This window comes from Ammospiza nelsoni, chromosome 16 (assembly GCF_027579445.1).
Source record: "Ammospiza nelsoni isolate bAmmNel1 chromosome 16, bAmmNel1.pri, whole genome shotgun sequence".
Lineage (NCBI taxonomy): Eukaryota > Metazoa > Chordata > Aves > Passeriformes > Passerellidae > Ammospiza > Ammospiza nelsoni.
This window is the reverse complement of record NC_080648.1, coordinates 3,969,622-3,995,887: the sequence shown is the minus strand read 5'-3', so window position 1 is coordinate 3,995,887 and position 26,266 is coordinate 3,969,622. Positions and strand designations below refer to the sequence as shown.

Sequence of the window (26,266 nt, the reverse complement as noted above, 5' to 3'; positions counted from 1 at the left end):
ACAGCACAGCGGTGGGAAGGCAGGCAGCAGCAGAGGGAGTGTGGAGCTGTTCACACATCCCTCCTGTCTCCCATGTCAGCCCTGGAGACAGAGCCTTGTCTGGGTGCAGATGGAGCCATCTGCTCCGTGTCTGGCAACTGCAGCCCGGCAAAGGGCAGGGCTGGCTGCCACGGCCAGCCTGAGCAGCCAGAGCAGGGCAATGCCAGCAGGGAGGGGAAAAGAGGGTGCATGGAGCCCATCCACCAGGATGGAACAGGCACCAGGACCAGCCCAAGCGTTTCCAGAGAGCTGAGAGCTTTTGGTCCAACTTCTTCAAGACCTCTGAAAGACTTGGCAGTTGCCCCACAAGAGGCACTGGTGGGGGATTGTGCCTCCAAAGGGTGTAAGCCTGCTAAGGCCCTGGATTTACCTCCTGTCAGGGTGCTGCAGCTAAGCAGTTTGCCTTCCCACATGGGCTGGGGTCCTGCAGCCCTGCCCCAGTTTGGGTGTTGAAGCTGCTGTGATGTGCAGAGATGAGGCATGAGGGCCCCAGACAAACCTATCTCCAAACCTTCTTCCACCCCAGCACAGAAGAGAAAGGTGTCCAAGGCAACAGCACCATCACCACCCCACACCTCAAGACATTTCCAGCCTACCTGGCAGCTGCCACCTGATCCCAGAGCCCAGGAAAATGCTTCACCCAGGTCAGAACTTGCTGTTACTCCATGCCCAAAGACTCCCCTGACTTACCAGACCAAATCCTTAGGCTGTACAAATGGCTTTGCACAAACCCTCCAACTGTGGCCAGCACTGTGGATGTTTTCACATCAATTTCTCCTGAGATACAGCTAATGCTGCACCTTGCACCTGGCACACCTATGGATGGGAGGCTGGAGCCCTTCAGATCCCTTTTGACACCTATTCTGCAGATTATTTCTCCACTGAACTTGAGTTTAGGAGAAATGCCTTGCCTGCTAGGAGATAGAATCCTAGAACCATTAAGGTTGCAAGAGACCTCTAAGATCATCAAGTCCAACTGCTAACCCAGCTTCACGCTGTTCACCACTAAACCATATTTCCAAGTGCCTTTTCAGCACTGCCACACGTGCTGTTCTTGAATTCTATCCAAAATCCCCCAGTACTTCTCACAGGACTGCATCCAGGGAAGTCCCTTGAACAGGCTCTGCCTTTCCAGCTCCCTCCAGCCCCTTGTCCCTGCAAGTCCCTGTCCCAGTTCACTGCTTCCCTCAGTTGGCCACTCTCAATCCTCCACGATCCCTTGCAATTCCCAGCCCTGGTGTTTGTGTAAGAGGATACAGTTGGCTTTGAGCTGGGTTCCTCACCCTGCAGCAGCTTAAAGCCTAAGGAGGCTCCATGTATCCGGGTGAAAGTGGGGATCAGGAGGCTGCAGCCCTGCTCTGCTCTGGCAGGGCCCTCTCAGGCCTCCAGACCCCCTCTTGTTACAGCTTATTTGGGCACTGTCTTTTACCAAGACACTCATCAGCATCCCTGCATGGGATATCTCTCATGATCAAGACAAGCAAAAGCCTCTTTGTACAGCAGGGAAATGGGAAATCAGCTGGACACTGCAGCAAGCTCTTGACAGCACATTAGTTGCCCATCATTGGCTTTGCCTCCCCTGGAAAACAATCCCATGGGAAATTCCTTGGAACCACACAAAGAGTGGAAAGCATAGTTTCAGAAGGAAAAGTGTCAGCAGTGTTCCCTGAAGGCATTGCTTATGATAATTGAAATATATAGATTTATGGTGTCTGCACTGGCATGAGCACAGAGCAGGCAGCTGTGTGTTCTGTGCCCAGCCCTTTCCTGTGGCAAACCAAAAATCCAGCGTTAGATTCTTGGTGTCAGCACTGCCAAAGCAGAGCTGGGCTAAAAGTGATGGAATGAACATTACTGTGCATGAAATTCCCATCTAAATAGCAGAAGGGCTGCTTCAAATTCCCACACATTCATAAAACTCAAACAGTTTAATGATAAAAAGTGCTGGGGATGTATAGTTTTACTCTAACTGAAAGGCATCCTGGTGGTTTTGGTTTGCAGAGCAAGAGCAGGACATGGAAGAGAGATTTGTTCCTGAGGGAGTAGGGAGGACCTCAGGGTGGGATAAGAGCGAGGACGGTGCCCCCATCTTCACCACAACCCCTGGGCTGCTGGAACAAAGTGCAAATCAATGTGTCATTATTGCCAGGCATGGCTTTAATCCAAGAGTCCCCTCCCACACCAAGTGGCAGTTGTGTGGCAGCTGAGCATCCCATCTCAGACAGATTATTCCTCCACAGCGAGGTGGCTCCAGCCCAAGCAGGTTAGAGGTGATAGAGCTCACTTTGAGAGACCATCATGGCCCACCATTAGCAATAGTCACAGCCTATTTAACCTTAATTAAGACACAGTGACACTAATCATTTAATTGGTCCTTAACTAGGATCTGAAAAAATTTTAAACATAGAAAAATAAACCATTTGGCTGATCTTGAGAGCCTGGCCTTCATTCTCTCTACCTTGGCTTCCCCTCCATGTTTTCCAAGTCCGTGGGGACTTTTCCATTGGGAAAACCCACACCAGGCTCAGACCAGCACACAAACAGGAGCTGGCAGACCCATCACTTCCTCCCAGCCGAGCTGGCATCACGTCAGGGCTGTCACCAGGTCTCTCCTGTCCCACTTTCCTGTGACTGGATGTCACTGCACGGGAGCGAAGCCTCGGAGACTCTGGGACCAACGTGCGCCATTTTCTAGGACAGCGTGTTCCAGCTGTGAGCTCCTCTGGGCATGCTGGATGTGCTGGAGATCCAGCTCCTCCTTGGGCACAGCTTGTAGCACCCGAAAGTCAGCTTTACACCCTGCTCTCTCTTGGCCACTCCTGTGGAGCCTGTTGGCAGAGCTTGGTCCCTCCCAGGGATGATTTTCCTCCATCAGACCCTGTGGAAGGGAAGGACTCTGAAGTCCTCACCATAGAGAAGCCATTCCATGGAAAGCCTTCCATGCACCTTGATCTGCCACACCTTCCCACCCTGTGGCATGAGGGCAGGGGGAAGACCCTCAGAACCCGAAGTCTGGGGTTTCCAGAGCCTTTTCACAGAAGGGAAGCCCAGAATCCTGTGCTGGGAGCTGTTGCTCCTTCCCAGTGCGCATCATCTCTCAGGGCAGTCCTGCTGCTGCTCTTAGCTGTGATCACTTGAAAGCCAGACACCAAGACACAGCAACACCAGTTAAACAGAACTGCATGGGAATAAGAGCATCTGCACTCTCACAGTGCTGGAGATGCCTTGGCACTGTTTTATCTGGGCTGAAAGAACTCCTGGTCACTGTTCAGGACCTTTTCTGCAGGTAGCTCTGTTTCAGTGGTCCTGTTGCACAGCTGTGTGTGTGCCAGAGAGCAATCCCACAGCAATGCAGCTGAGGGATTTTGTGATAAGCCACAGCAAGACATGCCCAGCACCCAGTGGGACAGGAGAGCCAAGTTTTCCCCATCGTCCTGAAGCACAGGGAACCCCAGCAGGCCCAGTCTGCAATAAAAAACAAGTGTCTATCTGAGTAGCCCAATTCCTGCCCCAGTTTGTTTTCTCTGCAGCAAATAAATCATTAAAAATTAGGTAGATCCAATAAAACACAGGTCAGTCCATCCCTCACCCTATTCTCCAGCAGCAGGAAAGCAGCAGCCAGCTGGAGCTGGCAGCTAAATGGGAATCTGAGTGCATGTCACAGCCTAAAATCCCTTCTCAGTGGAACGAGGCCTCAGCATCTGACAGGGCCACTGACAAATCACTCTGTCACGGCTCTGGGCTGGACACAAGTGCTCAAGGAGGCTGCTCAGGGAAGCAGAGACCCCTGGACCGTCAAATATGATGCCCAGGAGCATCCCAGGACTGCACCTCCTCCAAAGGAGCCTTGGCTTCGTGACCTGGAGGAGAGCCACACCAGGGTTCTGACCCTTCTGCAGAATCAGGGGAAATCATTTTAATCATTGGGTTCCCTTGTCTACCCCCACCACATCTCCACCAGCTTTCTGCACCCCTCTCTCTGCTGCTTCCTCACATGTGCCGTCCTTTATTCTCTTCCTTCCTGTCCTGCCATCTCTTCCCAAAGATGCTGCCTGAAGAGCAGAGCAGGGACATTCCTCATGCTCAGAGCAGAGCACAGGGCCACCTCCAAGCACCTTGTCACTGCAGACCCCCCTGGGGACAGCAGGGTTGGCCCCTGATGGCAGCCCCTGCCCGGCCCCTCTCCATCCCTTTCAATGCAGGAGGAACACTCTGCAGTGCAGCTCTGTCCAGCACTGGGACACCCCCCAGACCCTGCCCTGCACCACAACACTGGGGTGCAAGCCCAGACCACTTACAAACCACAAATAGATAACTATTCAGTTAAAAATAAAAATAATTTAAGTATCATTTCTTAATGAAACAATTTATCCTTTAAAAAACCTTATTTAAAAAACGCATGTCCATTTTTAGTTTATTAGAATAAAAGACTATAGAACTCACAGTTATATATATAATATATATAATTTAATATATATAATATATAATATATAAAATGTATATAATAAATTATATATATTATATATAATAAAATAAATAAAACCTAATAAATTAAATAAAAATAAATTAAATAAATAAATTAAAAATATAATAAATAAAAACTAATAAACATCTAAATACAGACACAAAATAGCATCTCATTAAAAAAAAAAGAAAAGAAAAAAAAAAGAAAAAAAGAAAAATCGTCCAGCTGCCTCCTACATCCCTGCTTGCCAGGACCAGCCTGTGATTTCTGAGTGAGCAAGTCCTGCCAGACCCCTCGGGGAGCTTGGACAGGTCTCCCTGCCAGGCTGGGAGCTCTGAAGGTGCCAGTGGTGTGTGCAGCAGCCCGGGGGCAGCTGCGATGCTGAGCTGCTGTCAGCTCCCGCCCACCCCGGTCCCGATCCTCAGGAGCAGCCTGCCCGTGTTTTTCCAGACACTGCCACGTCCTGGCGTTCTCTGAGCTGTGAAGTGAAGCTGCTCCAACAACTCGGCCCAGCTGCTGGTGCAGCCACAGCTGGGGGTGACAGGCAGGAGCTGCGGGGCCAGCAGGATGCTCTTCATGGCCATCAGCAACCGGAGTGCTCGGGATCAGCAGCGCCCCTGCCTCCTGTGCAGGCAAGCCAAGGGGAACAGAGGATGCCTGTGAGCCCCTGCAGGCTCCCAGGATGGTGGATTGCAGTCTGTCCATCCCACATGCTGCCCCATCACATGCAGCCAGCCAGGAGGGACAATGCTGCACCAGGGAGCAACAGACTGTCAGCTTTTTCACCCACAGCAACCAGTCCATGGTCTAACTGGAACCAAGCTTTAACTGGGAGAAGCCTTCAGGGAGACCTGCAAACAGACATTTTTGGCTTCTTCTTGTAGCTAGCTCAAAACAGTGCAGAACTGAGAGATGGACAACCTAAAGCTGGGAGGTGAATTTCAAGCACGCAGAAAAGATGCTAAGTAAATGCTGGGACATTTTCACTCATCTCCAGATGGGATGAGCTTTGCTTGCTCATCCTCTCAAGCTTCTTCCAGTCACCATAAAACTTCTACAAGATAATTAAGATTCATGAGCAGTCGTACACCTCTGGGAAGAGTGGTTTTAAGGAGAACTCTGTTGAGAAGCCCCCTTGCCATCACAGCAGCTCCTCAGGGCTGGACCCCTGCACAGCCCAGTGCCCTGACCCAGGCCAGCCACGCTTACTGTGTTTTCTTCCACCAACACAAATCCCTTCTAATTCCCTCTAAACCGTTCCTTGTCTCCATCAAAGCACAGCTCCCTCCTGCTTTTCCTGGCGGGGATTAGTGCAGCCCCACGGAGCAGGGACAGTGACAGAGCAAAGGCAGAGCAGGACTGGCTGCCCTGCCTGTGCCTGTCCCCACATCCCTGCCCTGATTCCAGGGCTAATCCAAACCCATCACGAGCTGGGAGTGGTCACAGAGGCCACTCTCTCCCGAAGTTATCAGCTATTTTCCCATCCTTGGCTTGCCTCCTGCCCCATCCCAACTGCCATTCCCCTTTGTGCTGTCACTCCTTGTTCAAGATTCCTCTCCAGCCTTTGTCACAAGGCATCCCACATTTCAGGAGTGCTTCAGCCACTGGAGTGCATTGATGATGAGCAGGAGACCACTGTGCCTTGAGGAGTTATGGTGCACCTATGAGCTGAGTACACCCATGCCCAGGCTGTGCTGGGTGTACTGAGCACATTCCAGGCTGGGCTGTGCCACACACGTCCCTCACCCATGGGAAAAGCTCCAGCCCATGGCAGCTCCCACTCCAGCACAGCAGATGAACCACCTGTGTGGCCCTGCCTGTTTTTAACAGTGCAGCAAGGAGTCCTTGTGAGAACACCCTTGACAATTGTTTTCTTGGAAGGAAATGATATAATGAATGACCAAAAGGGAGAGCTTCCTTCCCTGGCTTGGATCTGCTCTGAGAAGTGGGAGAAATCTGCCCAGAGTCTGTCTGATGCTGCACAAATGTGGGTGCCAGCATCTGGAGGGATGTTTTATTTACTCACTAGGTACTCTCTTTATTCTGCCTCATTTAGTGGTTTATTGAGAGAGTTGTTGTTGGGCTTTTCCAGGTGAGAGCCACCTCGCTGTCAGATCTCTCTGGGGCAGAGCAGAGGGGTGGGGAGGACTCTCACCGTCCCCAGAGCTCAGGATACACAGGGTAGTGATGGAGGATTCAGACTAAAAGGGGCCAGAAGGCAGCAGGGATGGGAGTGCCTGAAGGGAAGAATTCAAGGCACAAAACCCCGCAGCTCTGCTCAGCCTGGACTCACCCTGCATGCCAAATGCTCCCTCCTGTGCCTTGCTGTCCCTTGCCACGGTTTGTCCTCTCGGGACACGGGTGCCAGCCCCAGCCAGGATGTCCCGGCCGTGCCTGGACCACTGTGCCCCCATTGGCCAGCCCTGTGCCTAGCAACCACCAATCCTCAGAGTCGATTTGCCAGCGACCGGGTAGGAAGATGCTGGGATTCCTCCCTCCCACCCCCCCAGCACTGATCATTTCTGGCTCCAAAGGAAGCCTCTGGCACAAGCACAGGGACACACACACACACACACACTTCCCTGAGGCCCCTGCTCCAAGAGAGGAGCATCCCAGGGCCGCCCCCGCATCAGCTCATGCTGCAGCTTCCACTGCAGCGTGATGCGTCCCCAAGGCAGGTCCCAGATAGGAACACAGATGTGGGGGAAGAGAGGAGAGGAGAGGAGAGGAATAGCTGCATCCACCTACAGCTCTGCACAGAGCCTCCTGGCTGTTACACCTTGCCCAGACGCTGCAGCTGGGACTTCACTCCCTCGTGTTGTGAATCGGGGGTAACCACCAGTGCCACCAGCCAGGGCTTTCCCAGCTACAACACACAGGCTTTGAAATGAGCCCCACCTCCCCTGAGCCAAAAATATGGGAAAACAATGTGGCTGCAAACCCTTGTCCCCAAAAACAAAACAACTGAGGTTTCCCTTGTCGTTCCTTCAGATGGAAACTGCAGATGATAGAAGCAGAGTGGGATGGAAATCCACAGCAAGGAACATGGGGAAAGGAATTCCCTCTGACTCCCCCCATTTTATGAGGCTAGTGCTGGAACATCAGTCCTGACTGCAAATGAAACCTGAAGTTCCCCAGATCTGAGACTGGAAAATTTCTTTAAACTCTTTTCTTCCTTGAAAGGGGTTAAAGAATTACACATGTAGGGGCTGACCTCATGCACAAGGTGAGGAAGGAGAGACTGGGACCAACTGGTGTTCTTCTATACCTGGATAACTTCCCTTTTCAGCTCTGGTAAGAATTGAAATTCATGAAAACACAATGAGGACCCTTTCAGGAGTTGGCAACCCACCCCTTAGCCATGGGGTTTGTGGCTCAGTCACCTGGACACCTCTCCTTGAGAGTGGCATACACCCTGCACCCCAACTCTGAGGGAAGGGACAGGACAGGGAAGGAGTGGGGCAGGCTGGCAGACCATCAATGCAGCACCCCCCCTTGGAAAGGTTCCTGGAAACCTGCTTCTTCACAAGGGCATTTCTCAAAAAGTATGGAAAGTATTCTGGATTTCATCTCACAGCAGTCAGATAAAAGTGGGGAGGAGCTCAGGACGCAGCTGGAGATGGGAGTGAGCACCTCCCTCTTGGCCTGTCAGTCTGACACAGCTCCAGCATGGTCATGGGAAGGATATGAGGAGGGGTTTGTTCCCCTGCTGGGCTGCAGAGCCATCAGCAGCCCCCTGGGCAGGTGTGGTGGGCAGCAGGACGGTGAGCAAGGCACCAGGTACTGGTGCTGCTGAGCAAGGCCTGCTGGGGCAGGGACACAACTCAGCTCCAGCCTTAACTCTCAAAACCATCATGGGTATGGTGAATACAGGCTTGGGACCCTCCATCCTGCCACATTTGCACAGCCCTGAGGAGCACAATGCCACAAAACTCTGGGACAGCCTGCTGGCACCGCCAGACCCTGCTTCAGGGGACAGCACCAAGCCATGGAGCAGAGCCCAAGGTCAGAGCTCCGAGGTCCCACACTCTGCATGGCTTGGCCGTGGTTTTCCTGCCAGGTTCTCACAGGGGTGTGTGACTCTGGAAGGACAAGGACACAGCCATTGGGATGCAGATGTGTGACTCTGGAAGGACACAGCCATTGGGATGCAGATGTGTGACTCTGGAAGGACACAGCCATTGGGATGCAGATGTGTGACTCTGGAAGGACACGGCCATTGGGGTGCAGCCCTCAACACCCCCAGATCTGGGCTGAAGTTCCCCTGGGATGCACCAGCATGTAGGGAATGTCTGGGAGGACTGACAGGGGGTCAGCAAGAGTGAGGCAGAGCAGAGGAGCTCAGGCTAGGTGTGCCTGTGAGGACACTGCAGAGATGAGGGTGTTCTGCAGTGGTCAGACCTGAACTGAGGCTTTGACTCCTTCCCTCCACATACCAGGTGGGATGGGGGGATCTCATGGGGGGATTTGCTATAATGAGTTCAGCTCCAGCAGTTAAAGTGAGCTTTTTTTTCACCTCTGGTGAGCGAAAACCTCAGACACCTGCCTAACCCTTGTGTAATTGAGTCAGAGAACTGGTGGTAACTTTTCAGGCCCTGGTGTTGCTGCTGCTCTGGATCTCACAGGCTGACAGCATCCCAGGCTCCCCGGAGCGTCTGTCATCTTATTAGCACAGCCTCCACTTGGGATTTATCCTCCATCCAGAATTTAAGCTGAATTTATGTATTAACTAAAGACTATTAATGCCAAAAATAAGTGGAATGCCACTTGCTCAGCAACACGGGCCTTACGAGGAGCCACGTGGCACAGCCAACCCACCCAATCGCAACCCCAGGGAGGCTTTTTATAGACACCCACGGCTGATGGAGTGCGAGCTCTGCTTTGCAAGCATCTGATTGCAGGGGGAGGGGAGGGAAAGATCCCCACATCCATGGGCAGGAGGCACGGTTGCCTTGCCTCTGCTGGCTGGGTAAGCAGCCAGGTGGAGCTAGGAAAGGTTTGGGAATGGGTTGTGGCAAAGCTGCCTCACTTCCCTGCCATGCACACCCGCGCACGCTGCAGGCAGCTCCTGACACACAGAACACGCTGCTGGGTGCCTCAGTGCAGCATCTCAGCATCAAGGGGCCTCCACTGCCCCCCAGCAAGATTGCTCAGGGGAGAAAAAAGGTCACCTGACACCCTACAGCTGCAGCTGATGGTGGCTTCTGTTCCCCAGGCTGCCCCAGGGTATTTCTGCCTTTGAGCACGTCTCGCCCTGGAGCACAGAGCTGTCTCAGCTACCAGCACAGTGACACTGATGAGACTCTGAAGGCTTCTCCAAGGACTCTGATCTCCACTGAGAGGGATGCAAAGCCCAGGCAGCAGCCACAGTGCTACATCTGCCAGCAGCCCCATGGAGCTCCCACTGCAGCAGCCGAGGCACAGCAGGGTCAGTGGTAGGGGAGGGCAGCCCTCATGCACTGACACCACAGCCACCTGCCTGGCATGGCCTCTCCCCGGCCACTTCTCCCTCCCCAGCTCCTCTCTGAGCCAGCCTGCACCTTTTGCCAAGCCAGACTCAGCTGTGAGTGCAGGATGGCCACAGCCAGTGTGGGTTTGCTGGTCTGGCAGCTCTCCAAAGCACATCCAGTGTACTGGGCTGGGAAGGGCTGCTCTGGCCACAACACAGCCTGTGGCCCAGGGCTTGGGCCAAAGGAACACCTGGGGAACAGCTCACAGGCTGGCAATAGTGGTCAGCAAGGCACAGCCCCTGTGCACAGTCCCCCTTGGTGCAGCAGCTGCTCACAGAGCTCTGAGCAGCAGCTCTAGGCTGGGCCAGGAGCCCCAGGCAGGGCTCCTCTGTCCTGCTTGTCCCAGGACATGGTGCATGGGCAGAGGCATCACTGTGCTTGCAGTCCCACCATGAGTGGAATCACAGAATTGCTATGATTGGAAAAGAGCTCCAAGATCAGAAAGTTCAACTCTTAACCCAGCACTGTTGTCTTATATATGAAGAGTTCTCTTATCATTACATTGGAAGGGTTCCGTATCAGCAGAGTTTCATACCTCCTCAATGTTTCTCACAGGCATCTCCTCTAAGCACTGACTGTTCTTGATCCTTGCAGTAACCATCTTCTGACTCCAGATCTCACCAATCCACTCTTTTATAGCACTGTTCTTATTGGCTACAGGTGTGGCCTGTTAACATCAGGCCTGCTCCTGATCTTTAGTAATTGGTGCAGCTGCAACTCTTTGGGGGATAAGATTACATTCTATACCACCTTCATTTACCTACACTGTATCCCCCTACACAGCACCACCATGTTCACCACTAAACCACGTCCCCAAGTGCCACATCTACACATTTTTTCAACATTTCTAAGGATGGTGACTCCACCACTGTCCTGAGCAGCCAGTTTCAATTCCTGACCATCCTTTCAGTGAAGAAATTCTCCCCAATATCCAATTTAAACCTCCCATGGCACATCTTAAGCCACGTGTTACCTGGGAGAAGAGACCAACCCGATCCCCCCAAGCTCCACCCCACCTGTCAGAGAATTGCAGAGAGCAAACCTGAGCCTCCTTTTCTCCTAGCTGAGCCCCCACAGCTCACACAGCTGCTTTTGGAAAAGGAAAGAAAGAGCTTTCCAGGAACTTGCAGGAAATATCCTCAAAAAATAGGTCTAAATGGAAAAAAAGGTCATTGAAACACCTTCAATTCTCAAACAGGGTGCAGACTCAGAGAACACTGCAGAAAAAGGCACTGAAGCCATCCTTCAAAACACGTTAGGGTTTTCTTCACTCAGCTGCAATTATCATTCTGAAAGCTGAGGATGTACGATGGAAAAGAGAGTGTGTGGGCGGGAGAGAAGGGGGAAAAGAGAAAGACAACAGCAGCATGGAAGGAAATTCAACACTGCCAAATGAAAGCCACCGTGACAGGCAGAATTTACTTCCTTGCAGAAGGGTTTCCCGTGTCACCCGTTACAGAGAGAAGGAGAAAAACCCTCATTATTTTGAAGAATATAATCCATGAAAATAAGAATTCAAGGAGGAGGGTCTCCCTCAAGTGCAGCAGCTAAAGGATGACCCCCCTTTCTCCTGTTTCCCCCCTCTCCAACAGAAGATGAGTTCAGCCCAGCATAAAACTGCTCCAGATAAAATAAAATCCTATTCCCAGCCTCACTTGCTGGCAGGTGTGTGCTTGCTACAGCAAACATCTCCAAACCTCCGGGCCCCACTGCTGGGCAGCTTTCTGCCCCAGGGACATGGATCTGTGTTCCACAGGCTCCACACTGATCTGATAACTCTCCTGGGAGCACAACACACCTGGTACAATTTAGTTTTTAGCAGGAGATGCCCAGTGCGTGGTTATCACATGCAGGCACTCCCCAATCCCCTGACCACCCATCCCTCCTCCAGCCTGGCTGCAGGTGTGCCATGGCTGGGCTGTGCCATGGCTGGGCTGTGCCATCCCTGGAGCTGTTCCATGCCTGGGCTGTGCCGTGCCTGGGCTGTGCCATGGCCCAGGCTTTGCCCCTGGTGACAGCAGAGCTGGCAGAGTGAGACATGGCTGAACCTGCTCCTCACACCCCCAGCCCACAGGAGCTCCAGTTCCAGCTCTGCCCACACTGCTGGGATCTCTGGAAAGGCCCTGGACTGACCCTCTGCATCCTGGAATGGAGAATGAGACACCTTGGGTCCTGCAGCCTCCTTGGGCCACAGTCAGAGCCTGGGCAGGGCTCAGCTGAGCTGTGCTCCAGGTCAGGTTCAATTTCACCCCACAAGTGAAGCACCAAGGGCTGGATTGCCTGCCCAGGGCTGGTCCTGCTCTCCTGGCTCTGGGACATGGCCTGAGGGGTGGGAAATTCCCCGAAGGCCGAATGCTGGGAAAGGCCACTGAGTTACAGAGGAGATGATGGGAAAAGGAACTCATCCATGCACCCCCTCCCAGCAGGTTCACACGAGGCTTTCAGTAAATCTTGTGCAACATAAGGAAACATCCCAGCTGGAGAACAGCTCTGCCCACGAGGCCTCAGCATCCCTCTTGCTGCAAGGAGAGCCCACAGGGCCTGCAGGCATCTGTGCAGGGGCAGGGACTGAGTGACCTCTCCTTAAGGTGCCACTGTCAGGACTCAGGACATCCCTCTGGCTGTCCAGGATGGCCAGGACCCTGCCAGGGGGCTCAGGGACCCTGGCACAGAGCCCAAAAACACCTGTGGGTTTCATTATGACCCATGGAGCAAATTACCAACCTTATATGAAGATCAGCAAGCCACAACAGTTTAGGTAGAATGATAGAGAATTTATCATGGAGTGGAAAAGTAGATTTTAGGGTTTTTGGTATGGGGGTTCAGGGGGCAAGATGGAGGAATCTGGGCATGTTGAGCCTTTCTCCTTCTTCTTCTTAGCCTCCATCTTCTGCTGTGATGTTGGCACTTTTAGATTGGTTTAGAGTAGAAGCTCACTGTCTAACATAGATGATAGGTATTGGGAAGTTATTGTAAACATTGTACAGGTAGTTTTTAGTATAAAGACATAACACTGCCCTGGGGCAGGCAGAGTGCCTGGAACTGTCCTGCTGGATGGATCTCGGCAGGGCAGGAGAAAGAATTTTATAGATAAGATACAATAAACAACCTTGAGACTGAGAAATGAAGGGCTCTGACTCATTCTTTGACTGCTGGACCAGGAAAAGAGACTTTCTAACACATCTTGGGGTCACTCCGAGCAGCAGAGACCCCGACCAGCCACCCTACACCAGAGCACACCCAGCACACACCTCCCCAGCCCCCAGAGCAGAGGAGAGCACCAGGCCCTTCTCTCCAGCTCAGAGCTGTCTGCCACCATGGCTTGAGGAGCCACCTCCAGCCGCAGGAGCTTCTGCTGGCATCATCCAGCATCCAGCATGGACAACAGGCAGGTGTCAGCATCAGCCAGGGAGGGAAAACCACAGCCACCATCCCAGCAGGAAGGCTTCGAAAGGTCACAGCTTCCCAGTGCACCTTCCAGTGTGCCCATCTGCCCTTCTCCATGTATTTATGATTTGGGAGTTACCAGCTCCTCTCCTGGATGCTTTAACACCTAAAAATGACATTTGCTGGTCTCATTGCCCATCACACTTCACCACAGGAAGGCATTTCCTCTCCTTGCTCAAAGAAACATCCGTTGCCTCCTTCCTGCAGTGATTTTATCCCGTTACCTGTCTGGCTGCGGTGACATCATGTGTGTTCTTGGCACGCTCAGCTCTTTTCCCCACAGGTGTATCTCACTGCAGGCAGGATTCCCTCTGCTTCCTCACACTCTGCTGTCCTATGTGACAGCTCAGGGCTCCCTGCCCCTGCCCTGACGCCACAGAGCAGGAGGGGATCCAGCCTGCAGTGCCTGGCAAGGGAGGGGAGGCCTGGAGCCGTCTGCAGCCCCAGGCAGGAGGGATTTGCTGCCTCAGCAAAGGCAGACAGTGCATTGTCTGTGCTCTCCCTGGGCAGAGCCTGCTGAGGTAAACCCTGCCTGGATGGGTCTGGATCCCCTGTGTGAAAAATGTGTGTATTTTATGCTTGGCATTCCCAAATATTAAAATGAATTTTATATGTGTTGTGTTAGAAAGTAATGCTGTGTTAATTCTCTTAAGTACTGTGTTAAATATAGTTTTAGGTTATAAAAATTGTTAAAATAGAAACGATGCTATGTAGGATACTTTTTTTAAAGAAAGGACTGGCAGCGAGATAGCAGCCACAGGACACCTGAATCTTTCAGAGAAAGAGAATTTATTGCCCTCTTATCAGAAGAAACAAACTTCTTCCTGCCTCAAAGGCACTGTTAGGATTCAGAAGAAGAAGTTGATGATGACCAGACGGAATCCTGTGTTTGAATGGAATTTATGCATCATGTATGAGGTGTATGAATATGCAACAGGCCATTGCTTTTAAGGGTTAATCCTCTGTTAACGTGGGTCCTTTTTCAGGCTCGTGCTACCCAGAAAAGGCACCCGGACGTCCATAACTCTTTGTATTTGTTGTCTCATATTGTCCTAATTCAAATTGCCCAAATTATTATTACTCTAATTGCATTAGTATTTTTATAACCACTTTATTACTATTAAAGTTTTAAAATTTTAAAAACAAATGATTGGTGTTTTTCACACCTGCCAAGTGACGCTGACACGTGGCACCCCACAGGACTGGGGAATGGGTCCTGCTGGCAGCTCTGAGGGTCATTTCAAGCCACAAAACACACCCTGATGTCTCAGCTCCATGCAGCAGCTACAGAAGTTCTCAGGCACCAGCAGAGCAGCCTGCCTCACCACAGAGAGCAGCACAGAGCTCTCAGCCCTCCAGCAGCCTGGGGAATCCTCTCTGCACACCATCACACAGCCTCGAGTGCCCTCGGGGATCCCTGCTTGCCATGGGCACTCCCAGCTTGTGCTGAGCACCAGGAGAACAGCCTGGCTGCCAGGAGCCTGCATGTCACCAGGAATGGACTGACAGGAATCGGCTCCTCACACGTCACAGCTCCCCCACACAGATGGAGAGTGCTGCTGCACATCAGAGGCAGGGCTGGGCACCACCAGTTTCTGTCCTTGTGGATCTGACACCTCTGCTGGGAGCTGAGCTTGGCTGGGAAACGAGGTGGCCACCCAAGGAGAGACAGCACTCTGCTGGTGATGCTTTACAGGTCTCTTGCAGACCCTTTTGAGGAACAAGGAGAGGCCTCTAACCCCAAATACCAGCTCAGATGCCCCCAAGAGCACAGAGAGCCCCTGCAGGATCTGCTTCCTTCATAGCTGGGTCTGCCAGGGCAGCACCCCGGGCCATGGACGGTGCTGGAGGGAGGGGAGGGGTTTGTTTCCATTTCTGGTGATTTCTGGGGCTGACACACTGTTGGGAACCCAGCACACCAGCAGTTTCTGCCTGCTCCCTAGAAGCGCATGCAAAGCAACATCCCTCCTGCTTGTCAGGCAGGGAACCACAGCGCGGGGATGCTGAGGAGATTTCCTGCGATCAGTGGCACAGGTGGGACCTGAACCAAGTCTCAAGCACATTCCCCTTGCCTGCCTTGGTTCCCTCCAGAGCACAAAGCCACACAAACAGCCCTGGCTGCAGGGAGTGTGGGGAGCACCCTGCCCTGAGCAGCCCCCACCCAGAACATCCCCACGCTGGAATGGGCCACAAAGCTCCTTCTCCTGGTCCAGGTGATGGAGATCAGAGCAATTCCTGGTCACAGCACATCTCTCCTGGGGCTAGCACCCAGCATGGGCAGTGCCTCACCCAGTGCATCCCATCCCTTCTGGCATTGAGGTATTTGGGGAGCTGCAGAATCAGCAGCTGCACCCCAACCCTGCTGTTCATGCAGGCATGGCCTCAGAGATCCCCTGATCCTTCCCCTCAATGCCCCACAGCACCTACAGTGAGGCTCTGGGTGCAAGAGGACTTTTGGATGACCCCCTGCCTGCTGCCTCCCATCAGCACCCCAGCTCTTGTATAGAAAAAATCCTAATTTCCATCCAAACCATCCTACATCTACTGCTATATCCTGCTCAATGTTCAAAACCCTCAAGGCCTTCTCCAGAATCTCCGCTGCATCTGAGCCTCCCAAATCCACTCGAATACCTGACCCCTACTGGGTTTTCCCCTCCTTCCCTGTAATCCTATTTAGGCATCAGCTGGCCTGTGGGTTCTGCAGCATTTTCCAGAACTTGCAGCTGTTGTTGTGCCTGAATGTCCAAGGAACAATGACAGCCACCCTACAAACCACCAGCCATCCAGCCTCTGGTGTCCCCCACACCAGGAGAACCAGCTTAAATCACCATCCTGGGCAGAAAGTACCAGAGAAAAGCAATCCTGGTGCACCCCAGACCTCCACCCCAGCTGCAACCCCATTTCTGACAGCACGGCATCTTCTGGGAACACTCAAGGTCAGGGCATCACTGGGGGATGGAGCTCATTTGATGTTTGCCCATCAGCAGGGCTGAGTGTTGCTGCTGGAATGGTGATGCACACACTCTGCATGCACACACAGAGTGCCAAGGCAAGCCAGGAGCTGCAGGAAGGACCTGGCAGGGAAACTCCTCCAGCTCCTTCTTGCTGCCTCAGCTCTGCATATTTGGGGATGTATCTGTGGGATTGAGGCTCTCCAGTGCTGTAAGAAAGGGTTTCCAGCTCTTCTCAAAGCTGTCTGTGCCAGGTCCCCCAAGGACAGAAATTTCTGCTTCATTCTGGCCCAGGCAGGCAGTGAGTGTCCCATCACCCCATGAGAGGAGTCCCTGATGTTCCCCAGATCCCACCAGCCTCATAAGGCAGTGAGTGTTCCATCACCCCATGAGAGGAGTCCCTGATGTTCCTCAGATCCCACCAGCCTACCCAGGCAGCTCCCATGGAGTCCAGGGCTGGGGCTGAGCCAGCCTGGCAGCCAGGATGGGGAGACAGATCCTTCACACAGGGAGAAGGTGGCTGAGACCCCACTGGCAGAGGATGTTCCCAGGGGTGCTGGTGGTTTCAGCTGGGCTCCCAGCACGGGCCAGCCTGGCTGCAGGCTGACAGCAGCCATGGGGACACTCAGCCAAACAACCACATCCCTTTTCTCGTCTGCACCACAACACATGGAAGAGAAGCTGAGGAAGACTGGAGAGGTGGGAGGGGAACACCTAGAGGGTGAGGAGCACTCTCTCCTCCCCTTGCTGTTACCCCATCCCATGGACCCCTGTGGAAGATCCAACCCCCAAGCAAGGCATCCTGACCCGTGGCTCCTGCTCCCTGTCACACTCCCAGCGCTGATGAGCGTTTTGCTAATCACACACCCACACAGCTCTGTGTGATGGCACAGGCCACATCCCAGTGCCTCGGGCTGGCAGCCGAGGCTGTGCCTGGTGCTGGTGTCCCCTTGGTCTGTCCCAGGCTGCCCATCCCAAGCAGCAGGAGCAGGGTCCAGCGGGGACAGGCTGGGCCAGGGCAGCAGCCAGGGCTCCTGCATCACTGCCAGCTTTGAGGCAGCCCAGAAATCAGACCTAATTCCTGTCCCTACCCTCCTGCCAAGCCATCTGCCTGCCCTGAGACCACCGAGAGGCTCCTGAGCAGCGTTTGGTCATTACTGAGCCATTAGAGAGAGTGGAGGAGCAGTGATTGATGATAATGAATGCAAATACCTGCCTTCCAACCCCACACTGGCAGGACCTGCCTAGCTCTGCCACTAAGTAGCACAGTGTGTCCTTCCACAGGCTCTGCAAAGCATTCCCATCCTCCTCAGCCTTTCCACAAGCCATCAGGCACAGCACTGCCCATCTAGACCTGCCCTAGAAAACCATCACATCCAAGATCTGCTTTCCATCAGCCCCGAGGCTGTGCTCTCACCCGCAGATCCTCAAGGCTCATTTCCAGCCCCTGAGCCCACTGGGAAGGCTTTCCCAGAGCTCTCACCTTCATCAGGAGGGCGAAGGACAGGGACAGAGAGGGGGGCAGCAGGGTGGGAGCTGAGGGCTCTGTCACAAGTGTGACACATCCCTGCTCATCAGGCACGTGTGTCCCACCACAGAGAGGAGCTGTGCACAGAGACAGCAGCAGCCAGCTCTGCCCCAGGAGGTCACCAAAGATGAGGTGTTATTCCTGCAAAACCAGAACACATGCTACAGCCTGCAGGGATGAACTCAGCTGCCCTCCTGAGGCCAGCCCACAGTGACAGGAACAGGGAAGGAAGGCACGGTCCTGCTGCAGGCATTGGGTGTGGGGCAGGGGGAGACCAGAGAGAGCCACTGTGGCCACCAACTGCAACAAAGGGAACCCAAGGACTGTCCAGGCCAGAGAGAGTTGCTGTGGGCAGAAGAACCTTGTCCCTGAGCTACAACATTCAAGATGCAAACCATGTGCTCCCCTCTAGGACCAATCTTCTGGGGTACCTTATATTTTCCATCTTCCAGACTGGTCAGGGTCTTATCCAGAGCAGAGCTGGACCATGGGGATTCAACAAGAGCAGTTTTTACTGCCCATTCAGCCCAGCCTTTGCAGCACACAGCCCAGCCCCAAGCTGCAGCAGCCAAGCTCTTGGAGCACGGTCCTTGAGCAAAGAGCAGCACGGTGATTCATCTTCCTTTTGATCTCTAGCCTATCTTCACAGGCTCAGTACTCTAGCCCCAAATTTTGGGCAGTTGGCAGACCTCTCCTGAGGTCTGAGTGCTGGGAGGTGCTGGGGTTCCATTGCTGCACACCCAATTCAGCAGGAAAACAGATGCCAGGCTGCCAAAGTTTGCAGGGAGATGAATTTCCTCCAGAGCCTCCCCTCATTGCACACATCCACTGAGCCCCCCCGAGGACAGGACAGGACAGGACAGGACAGAACAGGACAGGACAGACATCCTCTGCCATCTGTGACCGTGTTCACGGGGTTCCGAGGATGAGGGAAGAGACGAGGATCTGACTCCATGTTTCAGAAGGCTTGATTTATTATTTTATGATATATATTATGTTAAAGCTATACTAAAAAAAATAGAAGAAAAGATTTCCTCAGAAGGCTAGCTAAGGATAGAAAAGAAGGAATGATAACAAAGGCTTGTGGCTTCGATAGAGAGTCTGAGCCAGCTGACTGTGATTGGCCATTAATTAGAAACAACTGCATTAGAGACTAATTACAGATTTACCTGTTGCATTCCACAGCAGCAGATAACCATTGTTTACATTTTGTTCTTGAGGCTTCTCAGCTTCTCAGGAGGAAAAATCCTCAGGAAAGGATTTTTCATAAAAGATGTCTGTGACAGCCATCTGCACTAGACAGAGCAGCCCAGAGCACAGAGAGACCTCACTGGGCAGCAGGGCACAGCCTTTGCCTTCAAACAGCACAGTTTGGGCACCACAGGGCACTCCAGCACTTGGGGAGGGGTGAACTCACATCCTGGCAGCCTCCTCTGAGCAGCAGAGAGGGGCAGGGTGTGCTGACAGCTCTGCTGCCCCCAGCCCAGCTCCCAGCAGTGCTGACCAGGCTCACACCAGGCTCACACCAGGCTCACACCGGGCACAGGAGCACCAACAGGAGCTGCCAGACAGCCCCGGAGCCCCCGGCTCAGCGGAGGCTCTTCCTCACCTCCCAGCACTTTGTCACCAGGCTCCTCTGCAGTGACAACTCCTCAGACGACCGGAGTCGCCCACGGGCTCGCAGCCTCCCGAGCCTGCTGCCCCCATGATCGGTGTCCTGGAGCTGCTCCTGCCCAAGGGCATCACTCAGCTCCGTGCTTCTCCCTGCATCTGCACCCTCACCTGCCCTGGGCCAGCACAGCTGACCTGCAGGAACCCAGGTGCCGTGCCAGGGCCAGCCCAGCCCTCATTTCCACTCAGCAGCGTCACACGTTGACTCGGGAGGGGAGTGGACATGAGATGGCTCCGGCAGCAGCATGCAGTGCCCCAAACCTGGCAAAGCAGCAGCTGCTCTGCATAGGAGGCGTGTCACAAGCACCCCTCCAGCCTGCTGGGAGAGGCACCCTCAGCCCAGCAGCATGGCACCAAAACCCATCCCTTGTGGCACTTTGGGGTGTGCCAAGTGAAGGCTCCAGGCCCTGGTGCCCATGGTGCATCTCACACAGCCCAAACGAAGCAGGGAGCTCAGCTGTGGCAGAGCATGGCTCCCTTTTTGCCTGGGATGCAGTTTATTGCCTCTGTGCTCCCAAGCATGCACCAGTTTCTGATCCAGATCCAAACCCAAGTCAAGGTGTCGCCTGTGATTTAGAAAGGGCGTTCTGCCTCAGGGCCCATCTCTAAGGGCTGTTAGCTGGAGGAGCACAAAGAGCCACCAAGCAGAAGCTGAGGCCTGGGCTGGACATGGAGCAGCCCCAGATAGAGAAATCAGCACTGCTGGGATCACTCAGGAGCTGTTTTAGTCTCGTCTTACACATGGAGATCCTCGGGGAGATGCTTTATTTAGTCAAACATTTCTGAAAGGGGGACTGAGAAGCTAGCCAGGCTTTGCTCCACACATGGCACATGTCTGGGAGGGGAAAAGCTCTGTTGTGTCAGGCACCACTGAAGTCACTTGGACCTGCAGCATTGGCAGAGCAAAATTCCAGCTGCCAGTTCCTGGCTGGCTCATCTGGGAGACAAGGAGCTGACCTGGCCACGAGGACCCAGCCAGATCCTCCAGGTCCACTCCAGACCAAATCCTGTATGAGAGGATTTAAGAGAGCACCCAGAACTGTGCCACCCTTGTGAGAGGTCACAGCTGTCTGCAGCACAGTGACCATTCCCCATCTGCAGAAACTCAAGGCAAGAAGGAAGAAAGTTTTTGCTCTTCTGCAGACCCAAAGAAGTGTGAAGGTGGTGAGAAACAGCTTCAGACAGCTCTAATTAGCAAGGTGGTGTGTGAGATAATCCAGCTTTACTGCTCTGTGCTCCACAGCTGTCCTGGGATGAAGGCAGAGTACCATCACCAGCGGCTGGAGCCCACCCACACCCCTCCCCTGTGCCTGCCTGCCTTCCAATGATCTGCAGGATAGTGAGGAGGGATATTTTTGCATGAGCTGCTGGTCCAAAGTTGCCAGTGCTATTTCAGGCAGCAACACCTACACTGTAATCCAGAGGGCTGTATTTTCCAGCGGGCACTTCAAAATCCGGCCTCCTTCCTCCCCTCACAGGCCAGCTCCAACCAACCTGGCTCCAGCATAAACAGCTCCCAGCATTATGTGCCCACTGAGGCCAATGCCACAGCCCCAGCACTTTCCTGATTCACACTGGGACCAAGACCCCTTTGAACTAGAAATTAAATAAAATAAATACCTCATCTCACAAGAAGTACCAGCTACAACAACAGGTCCTCTGCCTGCAAATCCTCCCAGGGATCTGCCACCACCAGATTACCTGCCCAGGCTAAGCTAGCTAATCCTACAGGCGAGTGGCAGAGCTCGTCCTGGAGCTCAGCAGCGTTTTCGGTGAGGTGCTTCAGGAGACGTAAAAGCTCTAATTAAAGCTGCTTTGCAACTCACTGCATATGGAGGCAGGGAGACATTTGTTCCTCTGTGAAAGAAGAGAGACTGGACAGGTTAAATCCCCACTCTCCTGTGTGCAAAATATTTGCACATAAATGTTTCACACAGGTAGAGGGGACTCAGGCAGAGTGGGAAGGAGATACTGACACAAGGCACCCCAAAAGAGCAGGAGGATGAGGGCCACAAGCCCCTTTGTGGATTCAGATCAGGAGCTGCTCCAGTGGGGATAATGCCACCAGCTCCTTCACCAGTGAGAGCCAGCACCGTGCCTTGCACCTATTTCCTCCTCCTTGATCTGTGTGTGTAGGCACAAAAGAGATATGAGACCATCCAAAATTAAGGAGCTAGAAGATACAAAGAAAAGAGACAGGAGGAGAAGCAATAACAGGAATCGTTATATAACAGCATGAAAAAAAACCCCAATAATACTCCCAGTGCAAAAGAGGTTTCAAGATGGACAAGTGGGTGGTGAGACCTGCAGGATGCCAGGCCCCAGGAGCAGCTGCTCCCTGTGTGCCAGAGGGATGAAAACCATGGCTGGGCAGAGCTGCAGAGGCTGCACCCTCTGGGGTCTGCAGGTGGGGAAGTTCCAGCCTTCAGAGCCTGCCCAGCAGTGAGATGGCCAAAGTGAGAATCCCCTCCCTGGATCTTGTGTGCCCCTGCTCAGGGGCACACAAGAAGCAGCCCAGCTCAGACCCCACACAGCAGGCACTCAGACTGGCATTCCTGCTCTGTCCCCGCACCCCAGGCCAGCCTGCTCTCACCTCAGTCCTCCTGGCTCTGCTCAGAGAGGGTCTGGGTCCTGTGCAGAGTCTCAGCACCCACTTTCTCTCCTCTAAGTGAGATGTGCAAATAGCAGAGGCTGCTCCTTGGAGAGGGACAGGGATGCTCCCATCTCAGGTCTGGTCCTGCATCTCATCCCAGACCTCAGCACGCAGCAAGAGCAGGAGACACACAGCATCTCAGCCAGTGAGAAGGGGATGAATCACTGGAAAACAGACCCAGGCATAGAGCCAGAGCAGGGAGAAGATGGTCCTGTGAGGCCTCCATCTTTGGGAGTGGGGGGATTGGAGCGATCAGAGCCACAGTTCTCCCTTCCTGTTCCAAAGTGACCCCAGCATGTGTCCCCCAGCTCTGTAACATCCCTGACACAGCTGCAGCCCAGCTGTCCCTCAGAGTGCCCCTCACCCCCTGCCAGCTCTGGAGTTCTCATCACCCCCATGAGCAGCAATACCCCTGCACCCTTTTGGACCTCCCCTCCCAGCACAAACCACAGAGCAGGAAGGCAAACCATCGGTTCCCAGTTCCCACACCTTCCCAGCAGCTCGGGTGCTACGAATCAGACTTTCCTGCCAGGAAAGTCACCTTCAGAAGTAGGTGTAACCTCCCAGCTGGACCAAGAGCATGAAGTGCTCAGGGAACCACCAGTTCAGCAAGCTGAGGCTCCCATTTCATCTTCATCACCAAACCAAACCACAGCTATGACATTTCCCCACCACCAGCTTTTATTTTTCCTTTGGAATCTGCCATCGAGCTCTGCTGAGACGAGGATCCCACCAATCTGCAGCGTCCCTCAGCCAGGGAAGCCGAATGAGCCCATCAGAGCCACACAGAAACAAAAGCATCAGCTCCAAGGAGGTGTCACGACAGAATGACAACCCTTAACTTGTTGTTACATCAGCCCACACATTAACGCTTTGGGCCTGAGCCAGGATGCCACGGAGCAGCCTCATTCCCCTTCAAGCCAAACCCTGCTGCTCAGAGATGCACAGGCTCAGAATCCTTTTTGATTTAAAAAATAAATTAAAAACAATAAAAGTCACATACCTTTTGCTGTGTTTTGCCCTGACAGCGAGACCACAGTCCTGAGAAATTCCCCCATTTACTTTCCTCTCGTCTCTACCACAGCTCTTTCACTAAATCCTCTCTGTCCACAATGGCCCATATACAGATGCACATGAAATTAGTGTCTCCCAAATTAGTTTTCTTGCACACAGTCCTAGCCCATTTTCCTCAACAACATTATTATGATATGCAAGGTTCCACCTTTCTCCCAGGAAACGCAAGCTTCTAAATTTATCTTTTGGATAACTAAAAAAAGAGACAGGTCTGGCTTTCACAATGTGGGGTCAGCAGTCCCAAAAGGCAGAGTATTTGCCCCAGAAACACCCAGTTAATACCACAACAACACCCACCACGGAGCAGAACACATATGGTCATTTCAGGGCTAAGTATAACTTGACAAAGTACCTTGCTTTTAATGAGGCAAAAGGCCAATTAGCCTGATGAGGATGCAGTGTACTGACATTGAGTGGGTTGCCTGGATTCCCTGGAGCTACACCCTGTGTATCCTCGTAACACAGCAAACACGAGGAATCCAAACCCCTGCTGAGGGCACGGCGCTCAGAGCTCTCCGGGTTAACACCATCCTTCTCCAGATTTTGTGACACAGTATCCAGCATTCAGGCTGGATGAAGGGCCAGCCGTGCATTTTTGTCAGCTCGGATCCAAACCCTGGGAAAATGCAGGCATTGTCCTCGCCCGGTCCCCGCCGCCCAGCCCTTCGCAGGTGCTCACCTGCCAGAGGACAGCGAGGAAAACCCAGGAACAAAAGCAGGGACGCTCCGGCGAGCGCTTCTCGCTGAAGTCATTTCATAACCGCGTTTCCAGAGGTGCTGGAAGAACAGCACCAGCCACCGCACGAGAGCCGCGATCGGAGACACCGAAATGCGCGGAACGAACAAAAGAAAAACCAACTTCCCCCCCGCGAGGCCGTTATTTTGGAAGAAGCAAAACTTCCCGGCTCTTAGGGCACACCTGGAGCGCTGCCCCTGTCCCAGCCCCGCATCCCGGGCCCGGCCCCTCCGCAGCGGGGAGCGCGCCCGGGGCGGGGGTCGCGGCCGGAGCCACCGGAGCCCCGCAGGCCGGGAGCTCTCCCGGCAGGGCTAAAACAGCCGAGACCCCCGAGGGGAGAGCACCGGGACCGCGCTCAGAGCGGGGGCTCCTGAACGGCACCACCGGGCGGCCGCGGGCTGCGGGCACTCTCCGCACCGGGCCCGGGGCTGCGCTGCTGGCGCGGGGCCGGCCCGGGGCTGCGGGACATTGAGCGGGGCGAGCGAGGAGCCCCGGGCCCGGGGGCTGGGGGCAGCGCGGCTGCGGCGGCCGGGCCGCGCGGAGCGCATCGTATCGTATGCATCGCATCGCATCGCATCGCATCGCATCGCATCGCATCGCCTCTCCCCCGGTGCAGGCGCGGCTCCCGGGGCCCACCGGGGCTGAAGTGGGGAGCCGATCGCCGGGCACCCGTCCCCCGCAGGTCCGAGCGGTGCGGACCTGTCGCCCCGCGGCTGCCCGGGACGCGGGCCAGCGCTCCCCGGCGCCGCTCCGCCATCGCCCCCCGGCGCCGCTCCGCCATCGCCCCCCGCCGCCCCCCGCCGCCGCGGCGCGGCCCGTACCGCAGTCGGCGCAAAGGATCCGCGCCACGTCCCGCTTGAGGTTCTTGCCGCTGGTGTCGAGCGGAGCGAAGGCGGTGCGGAAGACGAGCGGCTCCTCGGTGGGCTCCAGGAAGAAGATGTAGCGGTGGTTGCGCTTCACTTTGAAGCAGGGCGCCTTGGAGCCCACGCTGATGAGCTGCTCCCGCTGCAGCCCCCCGCTGTTGAGGGGCCACAGGTCGAGCACCTTGACCAGGACACCCCCGGCGGGCCCGGCGCCGCGGCTGTCATTGCCGCCGGCGGGGGGGCCCACGGACTGCACCTTGCCCTCCAGCACCACCGCCGCCGTGTACGCCTGGTCCTGCACCGACTTGAGACTGGGCGAGTAGCAGGCGAGGGAGACGCCGAAGAGCAGCATGGAGAAGCCGGGCGCCGGGTCGCGCCTCATGCCGCCGGCTGCCGCTCGCTGCCCGCCGGCCCTGCGGCGGCGGCCGGGCTGCGGGGCCGGGCTGCGGGGCTGCGGCGCGGCGGGCGCGGCGGGGCGGAGCGGAGCGGCGCGACGCGGGGCGGCACGGCACGGCACGGCACGGCGCGGGGCGGCACGGCACCGGCACGGAGCGGCACGGCAGGGCACGGCACCGGCACGGCACGGCGCGGCCGCGGCACCGGCACCGGCACAGGCAGTGGCGCGGCGCGGCGCGGCGCGGGGAGGAGGCGGGATGCTCCAAAGCCGCCCCTGCCCCCGGGATGCTGACCCCGCACCCCCCCGGAAAGGTGATTCCCTGCCGGGGGACTCCCCTCGGGGATGCCCGCTGCGGAGGGGATCCCCGCGTCCCTGGGGTCCTCGGGGATGGAGGCAGATCGCGCTCCCTCCGCCCGGCCATGGAGGCGGCCCCTCCGCAGCCCCCCGGCGCTCGCAGAGCCCCCCTTTTCCCCGCAGAGCAAACCAAGGATGCGCTCATTGGGGGCGGCTGCAGGTGACACGGGGGTTCCGCGATGCGCAGGGCTCGGGAGCCGGGGATTCCTCTGTGCCCGATGGTTTTATGGAGCTGGGAGATTTGTGCCCGAGATTCCCTGCACACCTGAAGGAAAGGCATTAACATAGAGACAAACGGAACACGCAGCGGCCGGGGAGACAAAGCCGCCTTTCATGCCCTGTTCCTGCTGCCTCTCGTTAATAAACAAATGCTTTTCCCTGCAGTGGCTTCCAGGAGGAGTCGCTTTAAGCCCCAAAAGGTGCTTGTTTGGGTTTATTTTCGAGGCTGATCCTGAGGCATATGCGCTCCCAAAGCCTCGCTTGCCCAGGCAGTGCGGGAGGGAGCCGAGATGCTCAGTTAGCAGCAGCAGGGGATTTTGTGGTGCTTGTTGTTGCACTGGATTCCGCGCTGAAGGGGA

The 26,266-nt window shown here is 54.7% G+C and overlaps 1 protein-coding gene across 1 annotated transcript in view; it reads right to left on the bottom strand.

The window, feature by feature from the left end:
* Positions 1–25,334, bottom strand: part of NRG2 (neuregulin 2) — a 159,372-nt gene extending 134,038 nt beyond the window's left edge. The window contains exon 1 of the mRNA XM_059483533.1: positions 24,896–25,334. Coding sequence (XP_059339516.1) covers positions 24,896–25,319 — 424 coding nt within the window. The 5' untranslated portion in view covers positions 25,320–25,334. The remainder of the gene's footprint in view (positions 1–24,895) is intronic.
* Between the last annotated feature and the right edge of the window lie 932 nt (positions 25,335–26,266).